The sequence below is a fragment of the Molossus molossus genome, unplaced genomic scaffold (assembly GCF_014108415.1).
Source record: "Molossus molossus isolate mMolMol1 unplaced genomic scaffold, mMolMol1.p scaffold_m16_p_12, whole genome shotgun sequence".
Classification (NCBI taxonomy): Eukaryota; Metazoa; Chordata; class Mammalia; order Chiroptera; family Molossidae; genus Molossus; species Molossus molossus.
In genome coordinates, this window is record NW_023425347.1 from 34,857,792 (window position 1) to 34,884,149 (window position 26,358).

The 26,358-nt window shown below is 37.1% G+C and overlaps 1 protein-coding gene across 1 annotated transcript in view; it reads left to right on the forward strand.

Moving 5' to 3' along the window:
• Positions 1-2,497: 2,497 nt before the first annotated feature.
• GTF2B (general transcription factor IIB) overlaps positions 2,498-26,358 on the forward strand; it is a 32,035-nt gene continuing 8,174 nt past the window's right edge. The window contains exons 1-2 of the mRNA XM_036256357.1: positions 2,498-2,604; positions 8,140-8,246. Coding sequence (XP_036112250.1) covers positions 2,588-2,604; positions 8,140-8,246 — 124 coding nt within the window. The 5' untranslated portion in view covers positions 2,498-2,587. The remainder of the gene's footprint in view (positions 2,605-8,139; positions 8,247-26,358) is intronic.

A 26,358-nucleotide genomic window follows, 5' to 3' on the forward strand; every position in this document is an offset into this window, starting at 1 on the left:
GTCCAGAAATGGCAACTTTATAGAGACTGACAGTAGTTAAGTTGTTCCTGGGACTAAATTTGGAATGGGCATTCACTGTGCATGGCATGAGTGATCTTATTGGGATGATGGAAATGTGTTAAAACTGGATTGTGGGGATGGTTGCATAACTTGGTAAACTTACTAAAAACTATTCACTTCTATGCAGATGAATTCTATGGTATATAATTATACTTAATTTTTTTTAAAAAAAGACATGGCTGGGGGGGTGTCTCACAAACTTTATGAAGAATAATGTAAAGCATTTTATAATTTAGAAAAACTTTAACACATCAAATTGTGATTTCACAGCAGTTATGTAAAATTTTAAAATAAAATTTTACATCTGAAACTAATACAGAATAATATTGAATGTAAATGGTAATTGAACAAAGTAAATTAAAATAAAAATTTAACGTAAAATAGATGAGTTAATTTAAGTAATTGATTTTTAAATAAATTCTTTTAATTACTTAATCCACATAATTAAGTTAAATAAAAATGATGATACTGCCCTGGCTGGTTTGACTCAGCGGTTAGAGCATTGACCCGGGTTCAGTTCCCGCTGAGGGCACGTAGGTGGTTGCAGTTTGTCCCCTGCCCTGGATGGGTCGTGTGGGTGGCAGCCACTTGATGTGTCCCTTTCATGTCGATGTTTCTCTCTCTCTCTCTCTCTCTCTCCTCTCTCTCTCTCCCTCCCTCCCTCCCATTCTATCTGAACAAAATATGGAAAAGTGTCCTCCAGTGAGGATAAAAAAAAAAAAAAATGATGATACTAATAAAGTTCTGATAAATGCTAGGCTGGATCATTGATCCCTAGGTGATAAAACCCCACGTGTGTGTGTGTGTGTGTGTGTGTGTGTGTGTGTGTGTTTTAATATCAGGATCATATATAAAGATTAAACGGAATAATGTTGATGAAAATGCTGTATAACTTGCTAATGCTGTAATGACAAAGAAAAAGGGATGATCTACCTAAGTTGCTTTTATTTTAATATAAAATAAATCCTAACTAGGTTATGACAGATAGGTGACTCTCCAGGTGGGGCAGAAGTAAATTAACAGGTTATCCAACTTCCATCCCCTGGGGTTTCAATTTCTCTAATAATTTTTTCCTTCTACAAACATTATTGAATGCATATCATGAATACATTAGTTGGTAGGTTCCTATTCATTGCCCTTATCCTCCTCTCTCTCTCCTCCCAAACAAACTTACTCTACTATAGCAACTTCCTTCCTAATTGGGGTGGAGCACCCGCTAGCCGGTTCCTGGTTGCATTTGGCACAAGTGAAATGAATTGGCATTTTTGAAGCTTTCCCAAATATTAAGGAAGAACACCCCCCCACACACACACACACACACACTGGTATGGTCAAGTTTGAGGGGGAAAAAAAAATGTCTTCTCATCACCATCCTGATTTCAGTTCCTAAATTATTGTCTCTTCCACCCCTTTTTCTTTCCAAGGAAGCGAATCTTTCCCACTTTTCAAGAAAACAATCAGTGACATTTAAGTCTCTTGCCCAGATGAACAAAGCAGCCACTATATTCTAAGTCCGCATCCCCAAAGAAACCCAGAGCACCCTCTTTTCTTGGATCTCCACAGGGTCAAGGGTGGCTTGTTTTCGGCAAAGTGGTAGTAGTGTTACTTTTACTGTTATTACTATTACTATTATGACGTTAGTTCGGCTAATTAACAAATCTAGGGACATTTTGTGGTATCTAAACGTTTTTGCTAAGTTCTCTATACTTCAGCTATCAGCCACATGTGCCAAGGCCATGGGTTTTTCCATGGCCTTGGCACATGTGGCTGATAGCTGAAGTATAGAGAACTTAGCAAAAACGAAACCTAGTCGGGTTAGGGTCCCACATCTCGCTGCCTCGGGGTGCACAGTGCTCGCTCTTGACTTTGTTTCACCTCCTGCCAATTTTAAAAGGGTGAGCAAGGCAGATGCTATCACCCCTTGACCGAGGGTAGGAGGGATGATGAGCCTAAGAAGACACAGCTTGCTGGCTGATGACAGGGCCTGAATTGACACTCGTTCTGGCTGACCTAAGTGAATTTCCCTTTTCGTTTCTAATTCCCCAAGAACTAGCCCTCTAGGCAAGTGAGAACTGCAGTCCAGCCGAGTAACTGACTTCGGGGGGAGGGGTATTTAGCCCTGGAGGCTGTGAGCTTGGCCTTCGACACCAAGCCAGGATGGCCTTTGTGTTTTAACTCGGTCCAGTGAAGGTGTCTTTGCGTGGGGGGATCGCTCGTTTGCAGAGTTCATGCGAAAGTTTTCCTGGGTAGTTTCGCTGATTCATCCAGCAACATAGGAAATCACAAAAAAAAAAAAAAAAAAAAAAAAAAAACGGAAAAGGAAACTAAGAAAATGCAAAGCACGTAGCAGACGGCTCTCACTTTTCTTGGCCTCTCTCCCGACCCGTAGCCGCATCCTATTATGACTGCGTGGGTGACTCGCCTATAAAAGCCGGGCTCCGCGCGGCTCGGCGTAACAATCTCTTCCTGTTCTCCTTCCCTGTGTGCGGGTGTCGTTGTTTCCTGCTGGAGCCCGGCGGCCGCGAAGATGGCGTCTACCAGCCGGTGAGTGTGTCCGGCCGGTCCTGGCTCGCTGAGGGGCGGGCGGCAGTGCCTGGCGGCCGCGGGGGCGCCGCGCCGGCCCGAGCGCCCCGCAGACGCCGGGACGGGCGGCCCGTCTGGCCGGCCGACGGACAAAGGCACTTCCAGACGGCGGGGCTGTCGGGGCGTCGCGGGGGTACCGAGCCGTGGGCGTTACCGCCCCAGGGTCTTAGATCGCCATCTCACCCGGGCACCACCCGTGGGTTCCCGAGCCCCCACCCCTTAGCCTTTTGCTGAAATTTCAACCATCTTTTTTCTGGTTCCTGTTTTTCTACGCTTGTTTTTCCGTCTGTGATTCAAGCAGCCCGAGGGACCGTGAGTCCTTCCAAAGAGCGGGAAGGGGTTAGCTCAGGTCCCCATCGGGCTGACAGCAGGAAACTTGGGGACGTCGGTGTCGGCCCGCCCGATGGAAACGGACTGCTGTCCCAGGGGCCCTCTGAATGGAAGGTGGCATTTCTGAGGGTTCGATAAGCTCCTTTCTAAGAGATTTTCGTTACACGTCTTCTGCATTTTCCTGAAGGAAATCTCGCCTGCAGAAAATTATTTATATATTCTGGGAAGTCACTCTAATATATATTTGAAGTGCCATGCCCTCCCATCTACAGGAAATGCATGTAGTGCCCGTGGAGACAGCCTTTAATCCTGTGACCTGAAAAAATGCTTGCAGACCTTAATTATATCTCTCATTACTACTATGAAGTAGATATTTGTATTTTTTGCATGAGTGTAAACTGAGTCATGCCAGTGCTGGCGAGTGTTAGAACAAACTGCTGAAACTCATACATCTATTTCTTGTTATAACACAGTTGGTTTCTCGTTAACTTATAATGTATTAAAAGTGTCAAAGTTCTATAGCTTCTGGAAGGCAACTCTGGCATACATTTTTGAACTTGTTATAATCTGTGGAATTGAGCTGACAATGAAAGCCATTGTCAGAAATAGTAAGCTGGAGAAGTCCAGGACCTCTCTGGTAACTGCCAAGACTCACTATTTTATGTTACTGTATTTTTTTAAATGGGGAGTAGTGAGGCAGCTTTAGCTAATGGTCAGTTTGAAAATAACTCTTAAAGCCAGTAACACTCTTGTTTACTGATTCTGGTTTTATGATTGAGTGCTCAGTCATTCTGTCTGGGTGTGGCTCTGTCAGGTAAAGCTTCCTTATAGGTAATTGGAAAACTTCAGCTTCCCAAAGACACCTAAATACAATTTACAGTCTCATGGCAGTAGATCCGAGAGGTGAATGTGGGCATATTTGGGCACAGCTTTTACATATAGACGAACAGGAAGATGTATTTGTATGAAGTGTTACAGTATAAGTATAGTAAATTCACTTGATAAATTCTTTACCCAAAAAGTACACTTTACTTTGTATGCCTTTCTTGTCTTCATTTGTTTAAAAAAAAGTGTGAAAAAAAATTTCTCTAGACGTATCTAGTTCTGTGTTACTGCAGTTGTTCAGCTCTTTGAGTTGTTCAACTAGTGAGAACAAAAGTAAATGTTAAGTATTTCTGCCTTTAGCTATTTTTTCTTTGAGGAAGATCTTACTAGGCTATGAAACTGCCTTGTGTTTTCACAGAGAAGAGCACAAATGTTCTGAGTTCAAATTTAAGTTCCACCACTTACTCTGATTTCAGGCAAATCATTCTCTGAGCGTAATCTTTAAAGTGGAGATAATGCCTGTCTTGCAGGGTGGCTTTGAAGATTAGTAACATAGGTATAGTACAACTAGATCCACAGTAGGCACCCAGTAAATTACAGCTATAAAATGAGGTTGGGATTATCTGGCTGCTTAGGTAGTCACAATTGTTGTAATGTTAGGGGTGATTGTTTACTACATTCCTTCCCTATCCTTTTCCCCCTTAATTCCTCTACAACTGCACTTTTGTGGTTTCTTTTTAGAATTACTCTTATGGGGGAGTTGATTAAAAGTTCACTAACATGATTTAATTTTATTTTGGATAGGTAACACATACACATAGTAGAAAAGTAAAAAGCAGTCTGTCTTTCCTAGCTTCTAGCCATCTAATTCTCCCCCAAAGCAGTCATTGTAACCAGTTTTTTAGTATTTTTCCAGTGACTCTCTGCTTTAGCAAACATATGCATATGGTTCTAATTGCCCACCCCCCAAAAAAGTAGTCTAATGTAAACACTGCCCTGCTTTTTACCTTTTATATGGAGTTAACATGCATTTTAAGTGCATAGCTCAATTATAAAGTGAGCATATACATAGGGCTACCACTGAGGTCAAGAAATCAAATACCGCTGGCACCCTGGAAGCCTCCTTTGGACCTGTAGTTATTACCACATCCTGTTTTCTAACACCATAGATTTGTTTTGCTCATTTTAGGTTTAAATAAATGACATGCATATGTGTTCATCTGTCTAGTTTTTTTAATCAGCATTTTGATAGTCATCCATGTTATTGCATATAAGTAGTTCATACTTTTTCTGTTTTGTATAAAGTTCTACCTTTTTCATTTAGTATATCTTGTGATGTTTCCATATCATTCGCGCGCGCGCACACACACATACACACTAAATTCTGTCTCCCTTTTAAGAGTGCAAAACACCTCAGTCATTTTCTTTTTATGCCTTGTGCCACCTGGCTGCACATACTATGTGTTTGTAATTACTGTTATTCTAACATTTTACTTTATTTCAGCATAGTTTTTATAATTTTGCTTTCTTAATATTTGATTTGTCATAATTTATTAAAATATTTTTGTAGGAATTTATTAAATAAGCATGCATATATTATTTTCAATGAGAAGATCAACACAAGTTCTGCTTATCTTGTATATATAAGTTTTAGGAATATGGATTATTTCATCAGTTTTCCAGTGGGAATTACCTTCTCTATTGAGAGTTAACATTTTGAATTCTATTAGCATGAGAAACTTTATCCAAAACCACAAATACCTATGGGTAATGTTGTCTTTCAGATGTATATTTGTGATGGCCATAATATAACCGTTTATTGTTTTACTCCAAGTGAATTTTTTCATAATTAAACTTGCTTTATTCCATATAATACAGAAAACATTTTCAGAATAACAATAGCTATACTACTACTAGCATGAGTACTTAAAAATGTTAATAGTTTTTATATAGGCCCTCATTAAGTTCTATGTGTAAAGTTGTCTCACCACAGGTCTTTTTTTTTTATCAACCAAGGACATTTTTGCATTCATCTTCAGATAGAGAGAGAAGGAGAGGGAGAGGAAAAGAGAAAGAGAGAGAAACATCTATGTGAGAGACACACATTGACTGGCGGCCACCCACATGACCCCAAACAGGGCCAGGTACAAACTGCAAGCGAGGTACATGCCCTTAGCAGGAACTGAACCCGTGTCTCTCTAGACTGGTGGCCGACGCTCTAACCACTCAGCCAAACCGGCAAGGGCTCACCACAAGTCTTTACGTTGATGTCTTTCCTGTCATATTGGATGTGTAAAACTCAGTCTCCAGTGAATTTAGAGGAAGGGGCTCATGGAAATAATATTCATTGAGTTCTTTCATGTTGTTAAACAGGTTTATCTATGGTCTTTTCATTGAAAGTCAGCTTTGCTGGATATAAAATCTCTAAACCAATTCTTTTTCCTTGTGTATCCTGATTATATAGTTCAGCATCTTTTTATGGCATAAGGTTTTCCTGTCCCAAGTGAACTTTTTTTTTTTTTTTTTTTTTTTTTAATTTTTTTCTTTACTGATTTTAGAGAGAGAAGAAGGGAAAGGGAGAGAAAGATAGAAACATCGATTGGCCATCTCCTGCATGCCCCCCCCCACACTGGGGATTTGGCCCAGAACCTGGGCATGTGCCCTGACTTGGAATTGAACCGGCATCCTCTTGGTGCATGGGTCGCCACTCGACCACGGAGCCACACCGGCCGGGCTCAAGTGAATTTTTTAAGACAACTTATATTCAGTGATACCAAAGATTTATGACTGTGAGGTCATACTCCCAGAAATAATTACTAAATCTATGTTAAATATCTTTGTTGCTTTTTAAAACTGATTCTATTAGGTCATTTAAGGTTGTCTTCCCCAAACTGCTTTATTTTCAAAATAAAATAATTGAGCAAATTGTTAATACCACAGATAGATTAAAAAGTAGCTTTTAAAACCATTTCTTGATTGCTAACAAACTCAACTCTGGAGTAAGTGAAATCATCAGGTCTTAAGTAAAGCAGAGCCACATGCACCACCCTCATTTATGTACTTGTTAGGTTCAGTGTACTATTGTAAACCTATTACTAAGGTAGATAGCAAGTAGAAAAACACAGACTGAACATTTTTTTCTGAACAGAGAAATAAGTGGCAAGGGGCACAAATTGGATGGTTATCTGGAAATGTCATGGTTATTATGGTTGCTAGTCATTTCAGTGCTAATCAAGATTTTGAAAAAACTTAGTAGCCTAAACCTGGCCCTTGTTGCTCAGTTAAGCATCTTCCTGTGCACCAGGAGGTCACCAATTTGATTCACAGTCGGGGCATATGCCCAGATAGTGAGCTCCATCTCTACTGGGGGGCATGCAGGAGGCAGCTGATTGATGTTATGCTCTCACATCAATATTTCTTTATCTCCCTCTCCCTTCCTCTCTCTCTAAAATCAATAAAAACATACAACAGAAAAACTTAGCCTACATATTAAGAGGGGAAAAAACTTGTTTTCTATTTAAGTTTTTAATCCTGTTTGTGTCTACAAACCAGTAACTATTCTTATAAAAAATAATTCCAGCCTGGCTGTTGTGGCTTGGTGGATTGAGTGTCAGTCCCATGGACTGAGAGGTCCCGGTTCAGTTCCCAGTCAGGGCACATGCCCAGGTTACGGGCTGGATCCCCAGTGGGGAGCTTGCAGGAGACAGCTGATCAGTGTTTCTCTCTCACATCGATGTTTCTATCTCTCTCTCCCTTCTCTGTAAAACATCAATAAAAACATTTTAAAAATGCCCTGACCGGTTTGACTCAGCGGTTAGAGCGTCGACCTGCAGTCCAGAGAGACCCGGGTTTGGTTCCTGCTAAGGGCATGTACTTTGGTTGCAGTTTGTCCCTGGCCCTGGTTGGGTCATGCGGATGGCAGCCACTCAATGTGTCCCTTTCACGTTGATGTTTCTCGCTCTCTCTCCCTCCCGCTCTGTCTGAATAAAGAATGGAAAAATGTCCTCGGGTGAGGATAAAAAAAAAAAACTTTTAATAAGTAAAAATAATAATTCCAGTGGAATCTACCTATTAATAACTAGCTAGGATTTAAAGTAATTTAACTGGGATGTTTACTTTGAAATATTAGCTTAAAAGTATTATAAATAGATAATATTTGAAAAGTGTTCATGATCCTCTTTTTTTTTTTTTTTAACCCTCCCCAGAAGACCACTTTGTTACATGTTGGTTGGGAGGATCGATCTCTCTCTCTCTCTCTAAATCAATTAAAAATAAAATAAATAAAACATGATGTTGGGTGAGGATTAAAAACAAACAAAACTTTTTTTTCCCCCCACTTAGTTTGGATGCTCTTCCAAGAGTCACATGTCCAAACCATCCAGATGCAATTTTAGTGGAGGACTACAGAGCTGGTGATATGATCTGTCCTGAATGTGGCCTGGTTGTAGGTAAGCAGTTATTGTGGTTTTAACTAAAATCATTATTTATACATTTTCTAAACTGTCTTTTAATGAATAAATTTTGATTGTTTTCTTCCATAATTATGTTCATAGTTATTGTGAAACAAAAAGAATTAGAAAAAAACAAGAGTAAAATCATTTAGAGATAACCATATTTTATTGTCAGTTCAGATGTATATGTTTTATGCATATGTTGGGTAGGAGAAAACACAATTTGAGACAGCTAATCAAAACAAAACAAAAATAGATGACCCCCAACTTCCTGTGTTCTTCAGTATTTGATGGTGGATTGAGAGTGGCAGGATGACACCCATGCATATGAAAAAATAAATAGATGTAATCTAACTTTTGTGGCTTTTAAACATGATTTATTTCAGAGTATAAAAGTATATCTGTGTTGAATCTTCTCCAAGGCTTTTTAGTCAACAAAAAAGATGTGTTGTAATTTTCATTTGCTTCTGTAGAATGACTTATATATGTTTTTCTACTGTAAAATTGTCATTGCTAAATATACTATTTCTTACATTTTCGGTTTTATTTCTTTTGCCCACTAATCTAGACATGCAACAAAACTTTAGAATACAGATGGTCTATTTAAAAATTATTCTTATGGTGGGGCTACAGCCATGCCTGAGAAAAGGAGTAGTGCTTAGCAGTTTGAAATACTTAGGAATGAAAATTTTAGAATTGAGAGAAATATAACAGAAACATTGCTGTTGATATACTGTGGATACGTTTACTTGGAGGACGTCTATAATATTCATCCAAGTAGGCTGCTTTCCTCAGAACTCCAGTGGGAATATTAAATCATACAGAGTTGCTAATAAGAATTGAAATCCATTTGCAATTGTATTATACTCAATAAAAAATATTTAACAGTTTGTTCACTTACTGTACAGTGGACACTGTACAAAATGATTTACATATTGACTCAGCTTAACCTCAGATAAATCTATGAGGTAAGTAACCTTCATTTCAGAGATCAGGAAACTGAAGTTTAGGTAATCAGGCAGTCTAGTTCCTCTGTCTGCATGGGAGCCAGATTTCTATCCCACATTGTCTTTCATAATAAAATGAGTTCAATCTGAGATTGGCAAACTATGACCCACCACCTGTTTTTATATGGCTGCATGCTGAGAATGGCTTTTACATTTTTAAATGGTTGAAAAATATTTGAAAGAAAAATATTTTGGGACACATGAAAATAACAGATTCTTATTTTATTTTTTATTTATTTTTAATCCTCACCGGAGGACATTTTTCCATTTTTTTCTACAGACAGAGTGGGAGGGAGAGAGAGGAAGAGAGAGAGAGAAACATTGATGTGAAAGGAACACATCGAGTGGCTGCCACCCGCACGACCAGGGCCGGGGACAAACTGCAACCGAGGTACATGCCCTTAGCGGGAACCGAACCCGGGTCTCTCCGGACAGCAGGTGGACGCTCTAACCGCTGAGCCAAACCGGCCAGGACAGATTCTTATTTTAATATCCATAAATAAAGTTTTATTGGAGCACAACCACGATCATTTGTTTACATATTGTCTGTTGCTGCTTCTATAATAAAACAGCAGAATTTAGTAGTAGCAACAGAAACTAGATGTATTGCTCTCATCCTTTATACTGCTGCTTAGTGCACTGCAAATCCTAGTTGATACAGTTAAAGCTCCATAGCATTTTGCTTGCCAAGAGTATCACCATACTGCAGCATTTCATTTATTTGTTTTGTTATTGCATACCAATCATGTCAAAACAACAAACAATTAACTTTGTAATGCTTTTAAGGCACAGTGGAGTATGAGTTATTTTGTTATTGAATTAGATGATGAAACATTTTGTTTATTATGCTGTGATACTTTAGCTGTGCTAACAATAAACATTGAGATTAACAGACAAAGCACTGTCAAAGTACTCCCAACTGAGAAAAACAATGGTCAGAAAATTTAGAAAATGTTAAATTGAATATCATCACAGCTGAATTTCTTCACAAAAATAAAAGGATGAAAATAAGGCTGCAGCTAAAGATTCTGAGTGGCCCATTTGTATGCCAAGCAGGGGAAGCCATTTATCAATCATGAGTTAATTAATTCACGTGTGATTGCAGCAGCTGAAGAAATATATCCAGAGAAAATAAACTTATTTATGACTATTATTAGCCTTTCAGCAAGAACAGTTGCTTGAAGAGCTGAGGACATTGGGAGCAACATCAGTACTCAAAATACAAGGCAAATACTTTAAGTATTTTTCCTAGACTTGATGACTACACAGGTGTTACTGAAACTGTTGAGTTGTTTATTCAAGGAGTTAGTACAGAGTTTGCAGAGTTTGAAGTGACTGCATGGAACAACCATAGGAGACAATATCTTCAAAGAAGTTGCAAAAGAACTGATTCAGTACAACCTGAAGTGGAATCTGCTAAGATGTATATTATAACTGATGGTGGTGAAAAAATGTGTGGAGCAGAAGACTTAGCCAAATTCACAAAGAGTGTTAAAATGTAAGATTTTTAAAAACCTGTAGTTACTCATTGTATTTTTCGTCAGCAGATACATCATGGAAAAGGTTTGAATCTATCAGGTGTCATTACTGATCCAATAGTGTCAGTAGTGGACTTCATTCAGTCTCATGGACTTAACCTTCATCAGTTCTGTACATTTTTGTCAGAAATAGAAACGAAATATCCTGATTTGCCCTGCCACACAGTAATTTATTTGCTTAGCAATAGCAAAGTTTTCCTGCGGTGTGTTTTTTTGTTTTGTTTTGTTTTGTTTTGTTTTGGGGTCAGGGCCAAGGTTGAAATTTATCTGAACCAGTACTACCTTCAACTACTGTTGAATACTGAATGGCTTTGGTAATTAGCTATTGCTGCAGAGTTGCTAATATTTCTTAATGAATTCAACCTAGAATTGCAAGACAAAACAGTGCCTGCATGTTAAACACTGTGATAAAGTCAGTTTAACAGCAACTAACGTGAATCACGAGTAATGTCAAAATGCTTTATATAGTATTTTGTATACTTTCATTAATGTCAGAAGTTAAAACAGGAGCTAAGATCTTCATTTCCAAACAAATCTGTAGCAGATATATTTCCAGACTCAGACTATATTTTCATCATTGTTTTTCAGACCTGGATACATATGCAAAGAAAATTTTTATCTTAAAATCCATTTAATTGTGCAATTAAAGAGTTTCCACCACACCTTCAGTTGGAACTGATTAATCTACAATGTAGTGACATGATAGGAAAATATCAGAAGAATGTAATAAAATTCTATTAATGCCTTCCAGGCAGTGAATATGCTCAATTAAAATCGTATGCTTATGGATTAATATCAATTTTTGGCAATTTTTATCTGTGAGAAAGATATTTTAAAAAATGAAATACATAAAATCTTGTTAATACAGCATTGACAGATAAACATTTGTCATTGATGTTGATGAAAGGGAACACTAACTTTGAATTCCAGTAAAGTGAAGTGTTATCCCCCATAAAGAGAATTCTATTCTTCTCAGTAGTAGATAGTTATGTTATATTCTAAATTTTATAAATAAAAAATTAGAGGATATTTTTCTTTTTATAAAAAAATGTATCTGTGTAATATCCTCAATTTGACCTCTTGACTCAAAGCCTAAAATATTTACTGTGGCTGTTTACAGAAAATGTTTGCTAATGCCTAAGTTAAATGAGAGCATTCTAATTCTTCCAAAGTATTAAAATCAAACTGATGATGTGTAAAAGTGTGACAGAGACAGAAAAATACATGTACTTTCATCATTTTGGCTCTCCTAATTTCTGTAGCCATTTAAGAAGCAGCAGTGTAATAATATTCCATTATATTCTAGCCCTTCCATCAGCTTCACTTCTGTGACCAGCAAAACAGTTGGGTAAGATTAACCAACTGGAGAAGGAAGATAGAATTCGCCAGTTTATATGCTTTTTTGTGCTTGGAATCCTTAATTTTTTACTTGCATTTTTCTGTTCTACCAAAATGAAGGAAGTTACTTTTCTTTTTGTTTTGCTTTATTATTAGTCCTGAATACCAGCATCAGAACTACTATATTTTATTCTAAATAAGCTGCTAGGCTAAATTATAAGGCCTAAAGATTTAAAAATATAATCTGATTAAACTTTCTATGTATAGAAATATCTCTTTGTAATATTTGTTTTCCTGACATAAACAAAATGTAATAAACATGGTTCTAAAATATACAGTAGCCTCATTCACAGATATTTGTGTTTAAATGTATAATATGATATCCTACAGGTGAAAAATCTATCCTGTGACCAGACAAGGACAGATAGGCAATAGTCTGCTTACAAGTTCTGTTTTGCTGATGAAATCGTCAAGCAAATTATGTTCAAAATAGCTTAATTGAACATGACACTCCATGAGTCTAAATTGTAATGATACGTATACATACATACATGTGTACACAAACATTATCATATATTAATACTAAATTTAGATTGTGCTATATACTTAATTGGATTTGCATTGCCTTGCTGGCTTAATGGCACGTGCTCTTTGTTGCCAGCTTAATTCAGGCCTTTCTCTCTTATGCTATGGAGATGGGTAAGAAATTAAGCTGAGCAAATATTCTGCAGTCCACTTAGTGCATAAAATTTGTGGCTTCTTATTTGAGGTATTGATGTTCATAGGATTTTAAATCTAGACATGTGACATCATCATCTGTTTCCTAATAAATGATCTTGGTATAATGGATTGCTTGTACTTGTCATAAAATTTTTACATTTTCTGAAACTTTTGAGACTATACCATATTTATTGAGTAATCACCAGACAAGTTTAGAAATGGAAACTCTTTTAGAATTGTTTTGGATAATTCTGTAATTAATATTTAATTTGTGCTTGAAACTTATGACAGCTTTTCACTAACTCTTAATTTCAAACTCACTAATTACCACTCAGCTGCCAATTTCACAGCCATACTCCTCAAATGAGTCAGCAGGTGGAATTTATAATATAACTCATAATATAAGAATTATATTTATCTTATATGATATAGACTTTTTCTTCAGTCTTTAATAACAGTTTTCTCACTGTCCTTCAAACCTGCATTTGTAGGCTCCTTGAAGTCCACCATTCAGTTGCAAAACCAATGCCACATGTTTTTAACATTTCCTTAAAACAACATAATACTTTCAGGAAATGATTTGTTTCAATTCCATGACAAACTATCTCCAAACTTTGTGGCTTATAACAACCATTTTATTTTGCTTGTGATTTCATAAGTTATTAATTTGGGAAGGACTCACCTGGCCCATTGTTGCCACATGACACTGGCTGACCCTGGAGGAGCCACTTCCATGATGGCTTCTTCACCTGCGTTTCTTGGCCTCCCACATGGGTCTGTCATCCTATAGGCTCTCTGTAGTTGTCTCAGTGTAGTCATACTTTATACATGGTGGTCGATTTCTAAGGCTAATATTCCAAGAGCAAATGTTTTGGACTTAGGTAGTTAAGGGCTATGGGTGGAATATGATCACTTCTATGTTCTATTAGTCAAAGCAGTTTTAACACATTGTCGACCGCTCACGAGTTAACGTGTGTTTTCATGCCCAAATGTTGACCACTCATGAGTTAACTCGTAAAGAAGTTTCTCAGTTTTTTGATATTGATGGGACAAACAAAAAAATCACATTGGAGGGATTACTGGTCATCAGACCCTTTGCTTGAAGCTCCAATATTTTCTAAAACTATGAGCAGAATGAGGTTCAAGCAAATTCTTAACATTTTTCCATCTTAGTGATAATTGACAAAATACATCTAATGAAAACAGACTATAAAATTAGCCTTCTTTTGGATTACTTTCTTTCAAAATTTCAGTCTGTGTGTACCTAAGCAGGAGTTATCCCTAGATGAAAGTGCAGCGAAACCAGATACATTTTCAAAACATGTTGCGTACCATTACACGTAGGTGATTGCTGTACCAAAAAATAAACCATATAACGTATAAAATATAATATGTAGCAGATATGTACAAAGTTTCATTTAATTCATTATGTATAAATAAAGTATACTGAAGTTTATTTAGATTGTTTCACTTTCATACTCAATTACAAAAAAATAGCTGGTGACATGAGATAACATCTGTGTAAAATTGCCGGTCAATAATGTGGTAAGTCCTACTTATACTGGAAGGCGTGGAGAAATAGGCTCCATCTCAATGAGAGGGACAAGGTTATGTTGCAGAAGACCATGTAGATTTGAGATACTGCTGCTGTCTTTGGAAAATACTACACACTAAATGTCTTCTGTTTCCTTTCTATCCTAATATTTAAATGGCTGTGTAGTATTTAGTCTGTCCTGTAACTTAGGTTGTTTACAATTTTTGTGGCTGTTTTTAACACTGTTTTACATGTGATAGTTGTTTGACTTTCTGTTTTTATTTGAATTATAGAATTTTAATTTTAAACATACGAAGGGTTATGATTTGTGATTGGCTTATCGCTAATCCTGAAGATATTGGTAGTGATCTCTAAAATAGGGCCAATTTTTAAAGCAAAGCTTTGTCATTTCTACCATGAAACTATTGGCTCTAACAGCACTTTTTGTTTTGTGGGATTTTTTCCCCAGATCCTAAAAGTGTAATTGTGTCACATTAAAGACGAGCACTAGGTGGCAGTATAAACATATTTAAACCATCGATTTTGTGTATAAGTTTTACATTGTACAATGTTTATATATTGGCTTATAGTCAGCAAGGTATTAGGTTAGTAACCTGCTGTAATAGCTGTTAAAACATGAAATTGATTATTATGACTTTTATAATTAGGAATTCACAATAAGGGGTTGTTTAGAACTAGTGGTATTAGTTAAAGCCATTTTTGTATATCTTGTAAAACAGTTCTTTCATTGTTCTTAAGAGCAATTAAGGAAAATATTGGATAATCGTTTAGGTCGATTTTAAAGAGAAAATGAGTCAATTTGACCTCTCCCTCCTAGGCTTATTCTGGTTATTCTTTAATACCAGTGAATCTGAAACATTAATGTATGAATGTGCATTAAGAATCAACTGAGGCTAATCATGTCAAGTTGATATATTGACATGATTGTTGATATATACTTTCTGTAAATAACTTTTATCTTAGAGGGAAATGAAATCAGCTGGAAACTGAACTAAAAAAAAAAAAATCAATTGGGAAATATGTTTTAAAAGATTCCAGGTTCCACTTTCAGAAATTCTAGCTTAGGTCATGTATCATGTTAAGAAACACAAATCTATACTATTCATTTTACAATTTGCCAGTCTTCAAGATGTTCTTTATTTTATCTTTGTTTTCCATGTTTCTAGACCTAGACTGCAAATTCCTGTAGAGCATATATCTTATATGTAGTGGTCCCCGAGTTTAGGCTTGGCTCTACTACTTTAAAGTTATATAACTATAGTCAAGTTATATAATTTATCAAAGCTTAACTTTCTTATTTTATACAAAATGTAAAATAAATCCCCCTCACCCCCTAAAAAAAAGGGCAAGTACAATATATCTTAGAATTAGGAACTGTTAGGAATCAAATTGTTAAGAATCAAATGAGATAATGTATAAAATATATAGTACAATTTTAGTATACTGTATATTTCAGGGATACATGTTTTGGAAATACAAGTACTCCTTTTTTGTTAACCCTGTAGAAAAAGAGGGTGATTCTAAGTCTGAGGTGCCATTCCTATAGCAAGGCAGTTGCGAAATGTGTTTGTTATGAATCTGTCATATTTATTTAATGCCCCAATTGTATTTGAAAGATTATTGGGTCACTATCTTTAAATTTGCATCTTTCAATTTGTTCCTAAAGGAACAAATATGGGTTTAGTTCAATATGACCAAGCTATATTTTTTAATTAAAGAATATTTGTATTCACTTTCAAATTCTTGCTTTGCCTTCTATAGTGGGCCCCTAGGGACAGCCTTCTTGCTTAATTTAGAATTTTTAATGTAGATGCTACTTTCTCATAAGCATCAGAAACTTACTAATTTCACTCAGTTAACACAACCATTCTTTGAGGTAGTTTAATTCATTTAACAGAAAGGTAAACTGAGGCTTTCAGAGCTCAAGGCTTTACATCTAGTAAGTTACAGCACCACTTAAATTCAGATTATAGGACTTAAAAAGCCTTTGGTTTTTCTACTACATGTTTTCATTAAGCACTGTGTTGGTCAGATGATAGAAAGATGAGATGCTGTAAGCAAGCTCTGGGACAACAACTATTGGCTAGTATGTGGAAGGGAAGAGGTTAAATTAATACAACATAGCCTGGTAAAAGCGCTATTACAGATCTTCCAAGTTTGGTGAAAATACAGAGGAAGGGAGTGGTGACTTCCTTAGGAAATTACTGTTGAATTCACCTTGAAAGATGATCATTAAGAATGAGTAACAGTTAATGGAGGGATAGTCATTCCAAGTAGAGGAAAAAAGAAGCATGTGCCATAGGATAGAAGCCTGAAAGTATTAGTATGTGAATGGCTAAATTTATTGTTACCAAGGTTAGGATACATCTTCGTTAGAGGCATAGCTCCTCTCAACTTGGTGGTGGTGGTGGTGGTGCTGCTGCTGCTGCAGACCTGCCTGTATTTGAGGAAAAGCAAGATATGTAGTAATATTTAGGGATGGAACTTACAATATATTTTTCTTTACAAACTATTTTCAAGCAGTGATTACTCTGTCAGTTTGTACAGGGTGTTTTTGTTTGTTTGTTTTTTAAAAAAAATTTGGGGTCTATTTTATGGGCTGGTCTGGGAAATTGACTATGATGTGGTTTGTTTCTAGGGGATAATTTGGTTTAAGTTACTACCCAATTTACATTGTGGAAACATAAACTGTGATGTTGAGACTGACTGTTTTATTAATAGTATTTTTTTTCTAGAATATCTCTTATTCAAAGTTCTCAAAATTTTTTTTTCCCCTCAAAATTGACTTTAATGCAAGATTTCTGGTAAATACACTTAGTAACACTAGATTCTTTGAAATATCATGGTAGAAATGGTTAAATAACTGAAAAAGATGTGAAAGCCTAGCTTAATGATGTATTTCATTTTCAGCATTTGATTTAATAACTATGTGTTGGCTTACACAGTTTTCCATTCTGATTATTGAACTTTGGACTCAGCACATTTTGAAAAAATTTTTAGTTTTGAAACGAAATGGTTTTAAATAAACAGCCTACAAAAAATCAAGTAATTTAGAGAATATTGTTCTAAGGCTCTTACTTCTGAATTCTGTATTGCATACAGGTTGTATGCCAAAGTGCTTAAATAAGATCAATTTCCAGGAAGATGACAGAAAAATTCTGGTTTCTCTTCATATTCCCTTTTTAAATTCTTCATTAATTTTCAATAAACAAAACAAAAACATTCTAAAAGTCTAAATCAGGTTAGAAAATCAGACTCTCTCCAATATTAGCTGCTTGGCTGCCTTTTGGTATGTTTCAGTTTTCCCCTGCTCTGTTAAGATTGCTACCTTAAGCTGTTCTGGTTTTAGTAGTGTACAACAAAATGCTTCTAGTTGGATTTACGGTTTATAGCTTGCATGGTAAGGAGTTTAAATGTCTATTTAATTTGTCTTTGTGTACAATTTTCTTTAGCCTATACAGCAAACTACCTTAATTCTACTGGTCATTTGTTCTCATCCCCTCTCTCTCCTGCTATTCCTTATAGCAGAGTCTGCTGGTTGTTTCCCAATATCTGTTTCTCCACTCCTTAGTAATAGGACCCCTGAGTTTTAACTGGGCATATGGCTGTCCAGCTAGACTGTATGTTCCAGCTTCCCATGTAGTTAGGTATGGCTATGTAGGCTGTAACTAGAACAGATGTGTGCAACTCTAGATTCTTCCCTAAGGGATGTTCCCTCCCTTTTTTCCTTCCTCTTGGCTAGAATTCAGACATGACGGAGGGAACCACCAATAGCTATCTTATACTTTAAGGTCATCCAAGATGAAGATGGATTATCAAAAACATAGGAGCCTGGATCACACTAGTTGTGGACTATTTATTGTGGACTGTTAATGTGAGAGAGTTCTATCTTCTTTAAGTCAGTTTTATTTTTGCTTTGACTACAAACCTATGCGTATCCTTTATAATATACTTCTGGAACCATACTGGGAGTTTCTTTCGTTTGGGTCATCTGTTATCTGCCAGGAACTCGGAGTACCCAGCAGCAGTGGATCGAAAGGCTTTCCAGCATCACTGCCACCACTGGACTTGGACGGACAATTCTTTATTACAGGATGAAGAAGCATAAAAATCAGCATGAGGCTTATGAATACAAACTACAGTGAAGAGAAATAGTAATCCTGTGGATTTAAGAGAAAATTCTGCCCCTGTTTACTAGAAGAAAACTAGAAAATAGCTAGTTTTTGTGATCACTGAAATAATGCCTGCATAATGTTTCTGTTAAATGTGGTCAGAAAGAAATGGGATAACACAAGGAACAGAGTAAAAGGTGTTTTAGATACCGATTAGCTGAGTTAACATTCTAGGAAATTGAATCAGTAAAGCAGAGAACAAACCTGAGAATATCCATAGTAAATGGGAAAGTGGTAAGGGCAAGATAGCCATTATGGTCCTACTTCCAGATCCCGCTGAGTAGGATCAATTATTAGTCACAATAGAAGAAAATTTTACATTCCAGAATTGCAAATCAGGAATCCCACACACTAATGGGAGTGTATCCTTTTAACATTTAAAAAATGTTACTAATAAAAACTTCAAAGCGTTCAACCAGTAAAAATTTTACTGAGAAAGGACTAAAATAATTGACAGATTACTTTTCTGTGACAAATGTCAAAATACGGTGAAATTAGTATTAACTCTGATACCTCAGCTCGCCATGTGGCAAAAAAAGGAAGTCACAGAGAACTTTTTTTTTTTAATGAATGTATACATAAATCTCCCAAAATAAATGCTGAATTCTGTTTGCTATGTGCCATGTGGAACAGCACTGATGACTATTCACTTATATTTCTTTTTTTGTTACTTTTCATCTGAGGATATTTTTAGGTAAGAGTAGGAGGAAGAGAGGGAAGGAGGGAGGGAGGGGGAGAGAGAGAAAGAGAGAGAGAGAGAGAGAAACATCCATGTGAGAGACATTGATTGGCTGCCTGACCAGGGCTGGGGATCAAACCTGCAACCCAGGTATTGCCCTTGACCCCAGTTGAATCCTCGGCCCTTTGGTTTGCGAGCCAACTCTCTAACCACTGAGCAAAACCAGCCAGAGCTATTCACTTATATTTCTGGTTCTTCTCCTTTGGGCTACATGGCACAATTGTACTTCCCCACCACATTTGAAATTAAGTATCATCTCTTACTGGTTTTGGCCAATGAGTGGAAGAGTTACTGTTAAAAAACATTAAGTCAGTACATAATTCACCACATACCCTTCCCCCTAGCATGCTGACTTCCATGTCTTAAGTGGTAGGGATTCCATCATTTTGAATAGGGGCGGCATAGAAAGCCATGCTGTTCCTCTGTAGACATGTAGTATTAATAAGAAAGAAAATCTTCATTTTAAACCACTGAACTACTGAAATTATTTATTACTCTACCATAATTTAATTTATCCCAACACATAAGTACTAAAAGAAGAATAACCCACAAACAATTATGGTTAACTTTTATAATTTAAGAAAATAGTATGCAAGAAACCGTGTGGTCTGCTGAGGTAACATATTTAATAAGCTCAACATTTATCATTTATTCCTAATAAGACACTCTGAATTAGAGCAGGACAGTGTTTTAAAAGAAGGTGATTTCAGTTCACTTGTTACTTTTATGCATAATGCTGAAATATTGAAGACATTCTGTTTTAAACAAAAACAGTTTTGAAAATTCTGACAAGTGCTTTAGATATTAAATAGAAATGGGAGTTAAGCTTGGGAAAGGGAATAAGTTCTTTGCCACTGATGGGATTTTGTATATAGAATACTCAGATCGAATTTTAAAAATAGTCTTTGAAAAGTTGGATCTAAGCATATAAAATATAGCAATTACTAGTTAGGAAATGAGATTTTTAACAGAAAAAAATCAAATCTAGTCTTTAGTGTGAAATATATAAAGTCTGAAAGATCTTGAGGAAGAGTATATTTCCTTGTCCAAGAAGATTGATAAAAATAGTTGTCATTCCACAAATAATGTATAGGTTTAGTGCAGCTTAATTCAAAATCAACAGTATTTTTGTGGGAATGATTTTAATTTTTAACTTATTGAGTTATAATTGCATATAATAAAATGCATAGATCTTAAATCTACTGTTTAAATTTTGACATTGCATATACTGTTATAACCAATACACAAGGTGTTTAGACCATTCCCTTCCCTCAGAAGTTTTCTTATTCCTCTTTCTAGCTTATCACCTCCATCCCCACCCAACAGCAACCACTGTACTGCTGCTTTCTATCAGATTATTTTGCCTGTGGTTTTTTGTTTGTTTGTTTTTGTTTTGCTTTGCTCTGCAGCAAAACAAGCAAGAATTTATTGGCCGAAGCAAAAGCACACTCAGGACAGTGAAACAAGGAAGAAGCAACAGGAGAGCCTAGGCTGGGCTGCTTTGGCTCACCGGGAAGTCAGAGAGAAAAGAGGGCCTTGGAGACAGGTTCAGGGGGCTGTAGCTGCCCATTGCTCCCCTGGTCTCCTGCCTTCATGGGGTCCCTAGAGTTTAGGAGATATGTGCCTGTGGGGAAGGGGAAACTGGGGGTGCTATCTAGACAGAGAGTACCTATTTTGCCTGTTCCTGAATTTCCTATACATGGAATCATAGAGGATATTCTTTTGTGTGGCTTTTTTTTTTTTTTTTTTGCTTAAAACTATTTATGAAATGTATCAGTAATTTATTGGCTGAGGAAAATTCCTATATTTTACTGTTGATGGACATTTGGGTTGTTTTCCAAATTTTTAGCTAATATGAATAATGCTGCTATTATCATTTTTATATGAGACCTTTGTAGGTAAATACTTGAGTGGAATTGCCAAATCATAAAGTAGGTGCCAAAGTAGTTGAACCATTTTAAACTGGTGTGAATGATTTTTGACAGTTATTCTCAATTTCTTGAAAACTAAAGAGATGGAACCTTTTCTCTTTAGAATGTGATAGAATGTCTTAGTTTATACTCTTTAGACCTACTCTGATACATTGATTGAAAATCATACACGTAATACATAAATAGACATAATGAGTGTGTTTGCTTTCCTAGATGAGTCCCTTCATCAAAGTGTTAGAGATCATACTCTATAGATGGAGGGAGGAGGAGTCCTATTATTTGTTACAGTGGTGTCATTTTAGCTATTATAAACTTTCATGTATAGATTTTCTGTCATGTGTTAATTTTATAAAACTCTGAGAGAGGTTAAAAAAGGTACTGGTAAAAGTTGACAGTCTCCTATTGTGTCCTGGTGGGCAGATTTGGGCTGTGATCCAGAGTGGGCTTGCCTTCTGGAAGATCAGACCTCCACTGTCATTTCTATTGACCATGGAAGGGGGATGGGTAGAAGCCACAGAGGAAAATAGTGTTTCTCCAAAATCTGGGGCTCTTAAATAGTACTTAAAGCTGGGGGAGAGCACCAGAGAAACACAACAATGTTGTAACCTAAATATAGGATAGCAAAGCTAATACTGAAATTTATACTGTAGGCAGATCGAACTCATCCCACCCAGAATGAGGCCTGGGAAGAAATCTTTGGTCACTTTCTCCCTTGTGGTCTCCCTCTTGGGAACCCAGCATCACACGTTTCCGTCTTTCCAAGTATGGCGAGGAGGCAGTAGACCGCCCTTCTAGTGCTTCCCAGTTTCTAGTAATTACCCACAAAACATCCCATTTAGTAAAGACTTCCTCTTCAAACTGCAGCCAGTTAACTAGATCCTAAAGGTCAGCACATGCACATTACAGAACATTTGGAGATGATGTTAGAATCATGGTAAAGTGAGAGAACCCCTTTGACTCTCTGTAAATATGCATTTCTCTGTTTCTAGATCATTAAAGGTTGTGCCAGGTTGTGGGTTTGTGGGTGCACATGTTAATTGGCACGCTTCTTCCTCGTAAAAAGATGAATATCCTTTATCTGATATATCATTGGCAATTATGCTCTCCCATACAGTGGGTTGCCTTTTCGTTTTGATGATTGTATCTTTCGCTGTGCAGAAGCTTTTGAGTTTGATGTAGTCCCATGTGTTCATTTTCTCCTTTGTTTCTATTGCTTTAGGTGATGTGTCAGTAAAAATTCTGCTGCGTATGATGTCTGAAATTTTGTTGCCTACAGTCTCTTCTAGGATTTTTATGGATTCATGAGTTACATTTAAGTCTTTTATCCATTTTGAGTTTATTCTCATGTAGGGTGTAAGTTGATGGTCTAGTTTCATTTTTTTGCATGTAGCTGTCCAATTTTCCCAGCACCATTTATTAAAGAGGCTGTCCTTACTCCACTGTATGCTCTTGCTGTCTTTGTCGAATATTAATTGAGCATATTGCCTTGGGTCCATTTATGGGTTCTCTGTTCTGTTCCACTGGTCTATATGCCTGTTCTTGTGCCAGTACCAGGCTGTTTTGATTACAGTGGCTTTGTAGTATAACCTGAAATCTGGTATTGTGATCCCTCCAACTTTGTTCTTCCTTTTCAAGATTGCTGTGGCTATTCGAGGCCTTTTTTGGTTCCATAGGAACTTTTGAAATAATTGTTCTAATTCTGTGAAGTATGCCGTTGGTATTTTGAAGGGGATTGCGTTGAATCTATAGATTGCTTTGGGTAATATGGACATTTTAATGATGTTAATTCTCCCAATCCATGAACAGGGTATGTGCTTCCACTTTTTTATATCTTCCTCTATTTCTTTTTCCAATGACCTGTAGTTTTCTGCAAATAGGTCCTTTATTTCTTTGGTTAAGTTTATTCCTAGGTATCTTAATTTTTTTGCCACAATGGTAAATGGGATTGTTTGCTTAGTTTCTCTTTCTGTGAGTTCATCATTGGTGTATAAGAATGCCATCGATTTCTTGACATTAATTTTGTATCCTGCTACTTTGCCAAATTCATTTATTAAGTCTAGTAAACTTTTTTTTTTTTTTTATCCTCACCCAAGGATATTTTCCATTTTTTGTACAGATAGAGTGGGAGGGAGAGAGAGGAAGGAGAGAGAGAGAGAAACATCGACGTGAAGGGACACATCGAGTGCCTGCCACCCGCACGACCAACCAGGGCCGGGGACAAACTGCAACCGAAGTACATGCCCTTAGCGGGAACCGAACCCAGGTCTCTCCGGACCGCAGGCTGACGCTCTAACCGCTGAGCCAAACTGGCCAGGGCAAGTCTAGTAAACTTTTGATGGAGTCTTTAGGGTTTTCTGTGTATAGTATCATGTCATCTGCAAATAATGACAATTTTACTTCCTTCTTTCCAATTTGGATTCCTTTTATTTTTTCTTCTTGTCTGATTGCTGTGAGGTTAATTTCCAGTACATATAGAGAGCTCATACAACTCCACAAAAGGAAGACAAAGAATCCAGTTAAAAAATGGGCAGAGGAACTAAATAGACACCTCTCCAAACACGACATACAAATGGCCAAGAGACATATGAAGAAATGCTCAACATCACTAATCATCAGAGAGATGCAAATTAAAACAACAATGAAGTATCACCTCACACCTGTCAGAATGGCCACCATCAACAAATCATCAAACAAGTGTTGGCGAGGGTGTGGAGAAAAGGGGACTCTAGTGCACTGCTGGTGGGAATGCAGACTGGTGCAGCCACTATGGAAAACAATATGGTGTTACCTCAAAAAATTAAAAATTGAACTTTCATTTGACCCAGTGATCCCACTTCTAGGAATATACCCTAAGAAGCCTAAAACACCAATCAGAAAGAATATATGTACCCCCATGTTTGTAGCAGCAGTATTTACAATAGCTAAGATCTGGAAACAGCCCAAGTGTCCATCAGTAGACGAATGGATAAAGAAGCAGTGGTACATATACACAATGGAGTACTACACAGCTGTAAGAAAGAAAGATCTCTTATCCTTTGAGACTACATGGAGGGACCTGGAAAGTATCATCCTAAGTGAAACAAGCCAAACAGAGAAAGACAAGTTTCATATGATCTCACTTATTTGTGGAATATAATGAACATAACAGTCTGAGGAAGGGGGTAGTCCCAGAGACGCGGAAGTAGGATACAGACTGACAATCCCCTAAATAGGGAGGTGGTGGGGGAGAGATAAACCACAGAGCTTATATGCATGTATGCATGAACAGTGGACATGGACAACAAACCGGGGAAAGGTCAGGGAGGGAGAGGGAGGGGGGAATCAGTGGGGGGAAAAGGAGAAACATCTGTAACAAAAATTAATTAATAAAAATAAATAACAAAAAAATACTTTTAAAACTTAAAAAAAAAAAAAAAAGAATATCCCCAAACATTATGGTTGCCTTGTGAACTCACTTACCCACCAAAAGATTCTGTATTGCAGTTTCCTTCCAGAGCAACTTTTAAAATGCTACCTCACTTAGGTTTTTTCCAAATGAAAATCTTTTATGTATTCTGACTTTTTTCCTTGAATGGTGTGCCCTATTTCTTGTTACTCATGCACTTAATCTGAAGATCTAGTTGTAGTTTCATGATTGTTATTTGAGTTATTTTGGATATTTTATTTCTTTTGAGTGCTGTTTTGAGCAGTAAAATATAAAGAGCCCATAGCTCTTGGCACAAACCAGAGATTGTTGAATGAGTCATTGTAGATCCTTCTCACTTATGTGGAAAAATTACATCACTATTCAGTTCTGAGTTTTCTATTTATAATACCCTAGGTCAGAGTCGTCTGCCCCCCCCCCCCCCCCGCCCCCCGGCCCCAAATCCATCTTTTTAGGCAGTATAAAGCAAGCAGTTAAAAAACTCATAGTAAGTTACTCTGGGGCCAAAAGGAAAATGCTATGAAATGAGGCATCTTGGCTAAATAATACTTTATTTTTAGATTTCTACCTGCCTTTTCATTGGCATTGTTCTCTTCTTACATTCATTGTGTTAAATAAAATATTACAAGTTAAATTTATAATTTAGTAAGAAAATCCAGATTTGAAGCCTGCAGTAGTTTATTAGTTTATTTATTTGTTTTAATCCTTGCCTGAGGATAAGTTTTTACTGATTTAAAAAGAGAAAGGGAGAGGGAGAGAGAAACATCGATCGGTTGCCTCCTATATGCCCCTACTGGGATCCACCCTGCAACCTGGGTATGTGCCCTGACGGGGAATCAAACCCATGACCCTTTGGTACACGGGATGATGCTCCACCCAACTCAGCCACACCAGCCAGGGCTGAAGGCTCAAGTAGTTTTTTGTTTCGTGTGTGTTTGTGTTTTTATTTCACTGACTATGAAAAAGTTAGATTTACTTTTCTCCCTTTGAAAACATTAGTACATGGAGACATCGTGGTATCACTTTAATCACTAGATGCTATTAAAGGGGCTAAACTTTATCTAAAAATCTTGCTTTGGTGTTTATGATATAAATTTAGTGAAAAGATGTCATGGAACAGGCACAGTGTGATCTAACTTTATATTAGGGAAAAATAAAACATGAATGAAAAAGAAAGAATATATATCAAAATATTTATAGTGGCTGTCTCTGGGTATTGGGAATGCAGGTTATTTTGTTTTGCTTATACGTAACTTATTTTTTTAGTAAGCAAGTATTATTCTTTTATAAAAAGAAGGAAAGCCCTGGCCGGTTTGGCTTCAGTGGTTGAAGCGGCCTGAGGACCAGAGGGTCCAGGGTTCGGTTCCCCCTCGCATGTACCTCAGTTGCAGTTTGTCCCTGGCCCTGGTTGGGGTCGTGTGGGTGGCAGTCATTCAATGTATCTCTCTCACATCGATATTTCTCTCTCACATCAATGTTTCTCTCTCTTCTCTCTCTCCCTCCTGCTCTATCTGAAGATATAATGCAAAAAAAAATGTCCTTGGTGCCCTGGCTGGTTTGGCTCAGTGGTTAGAGTTGGCCTGTGGTCCGGAGAGACCCGGGTTTGGTTCCCGCTAAGGGCACGTACCTCGATTGCAGTTTGTCCCCAGCCCTGGTTGGGTCATGCGGGTGGCAGCCACTCGATG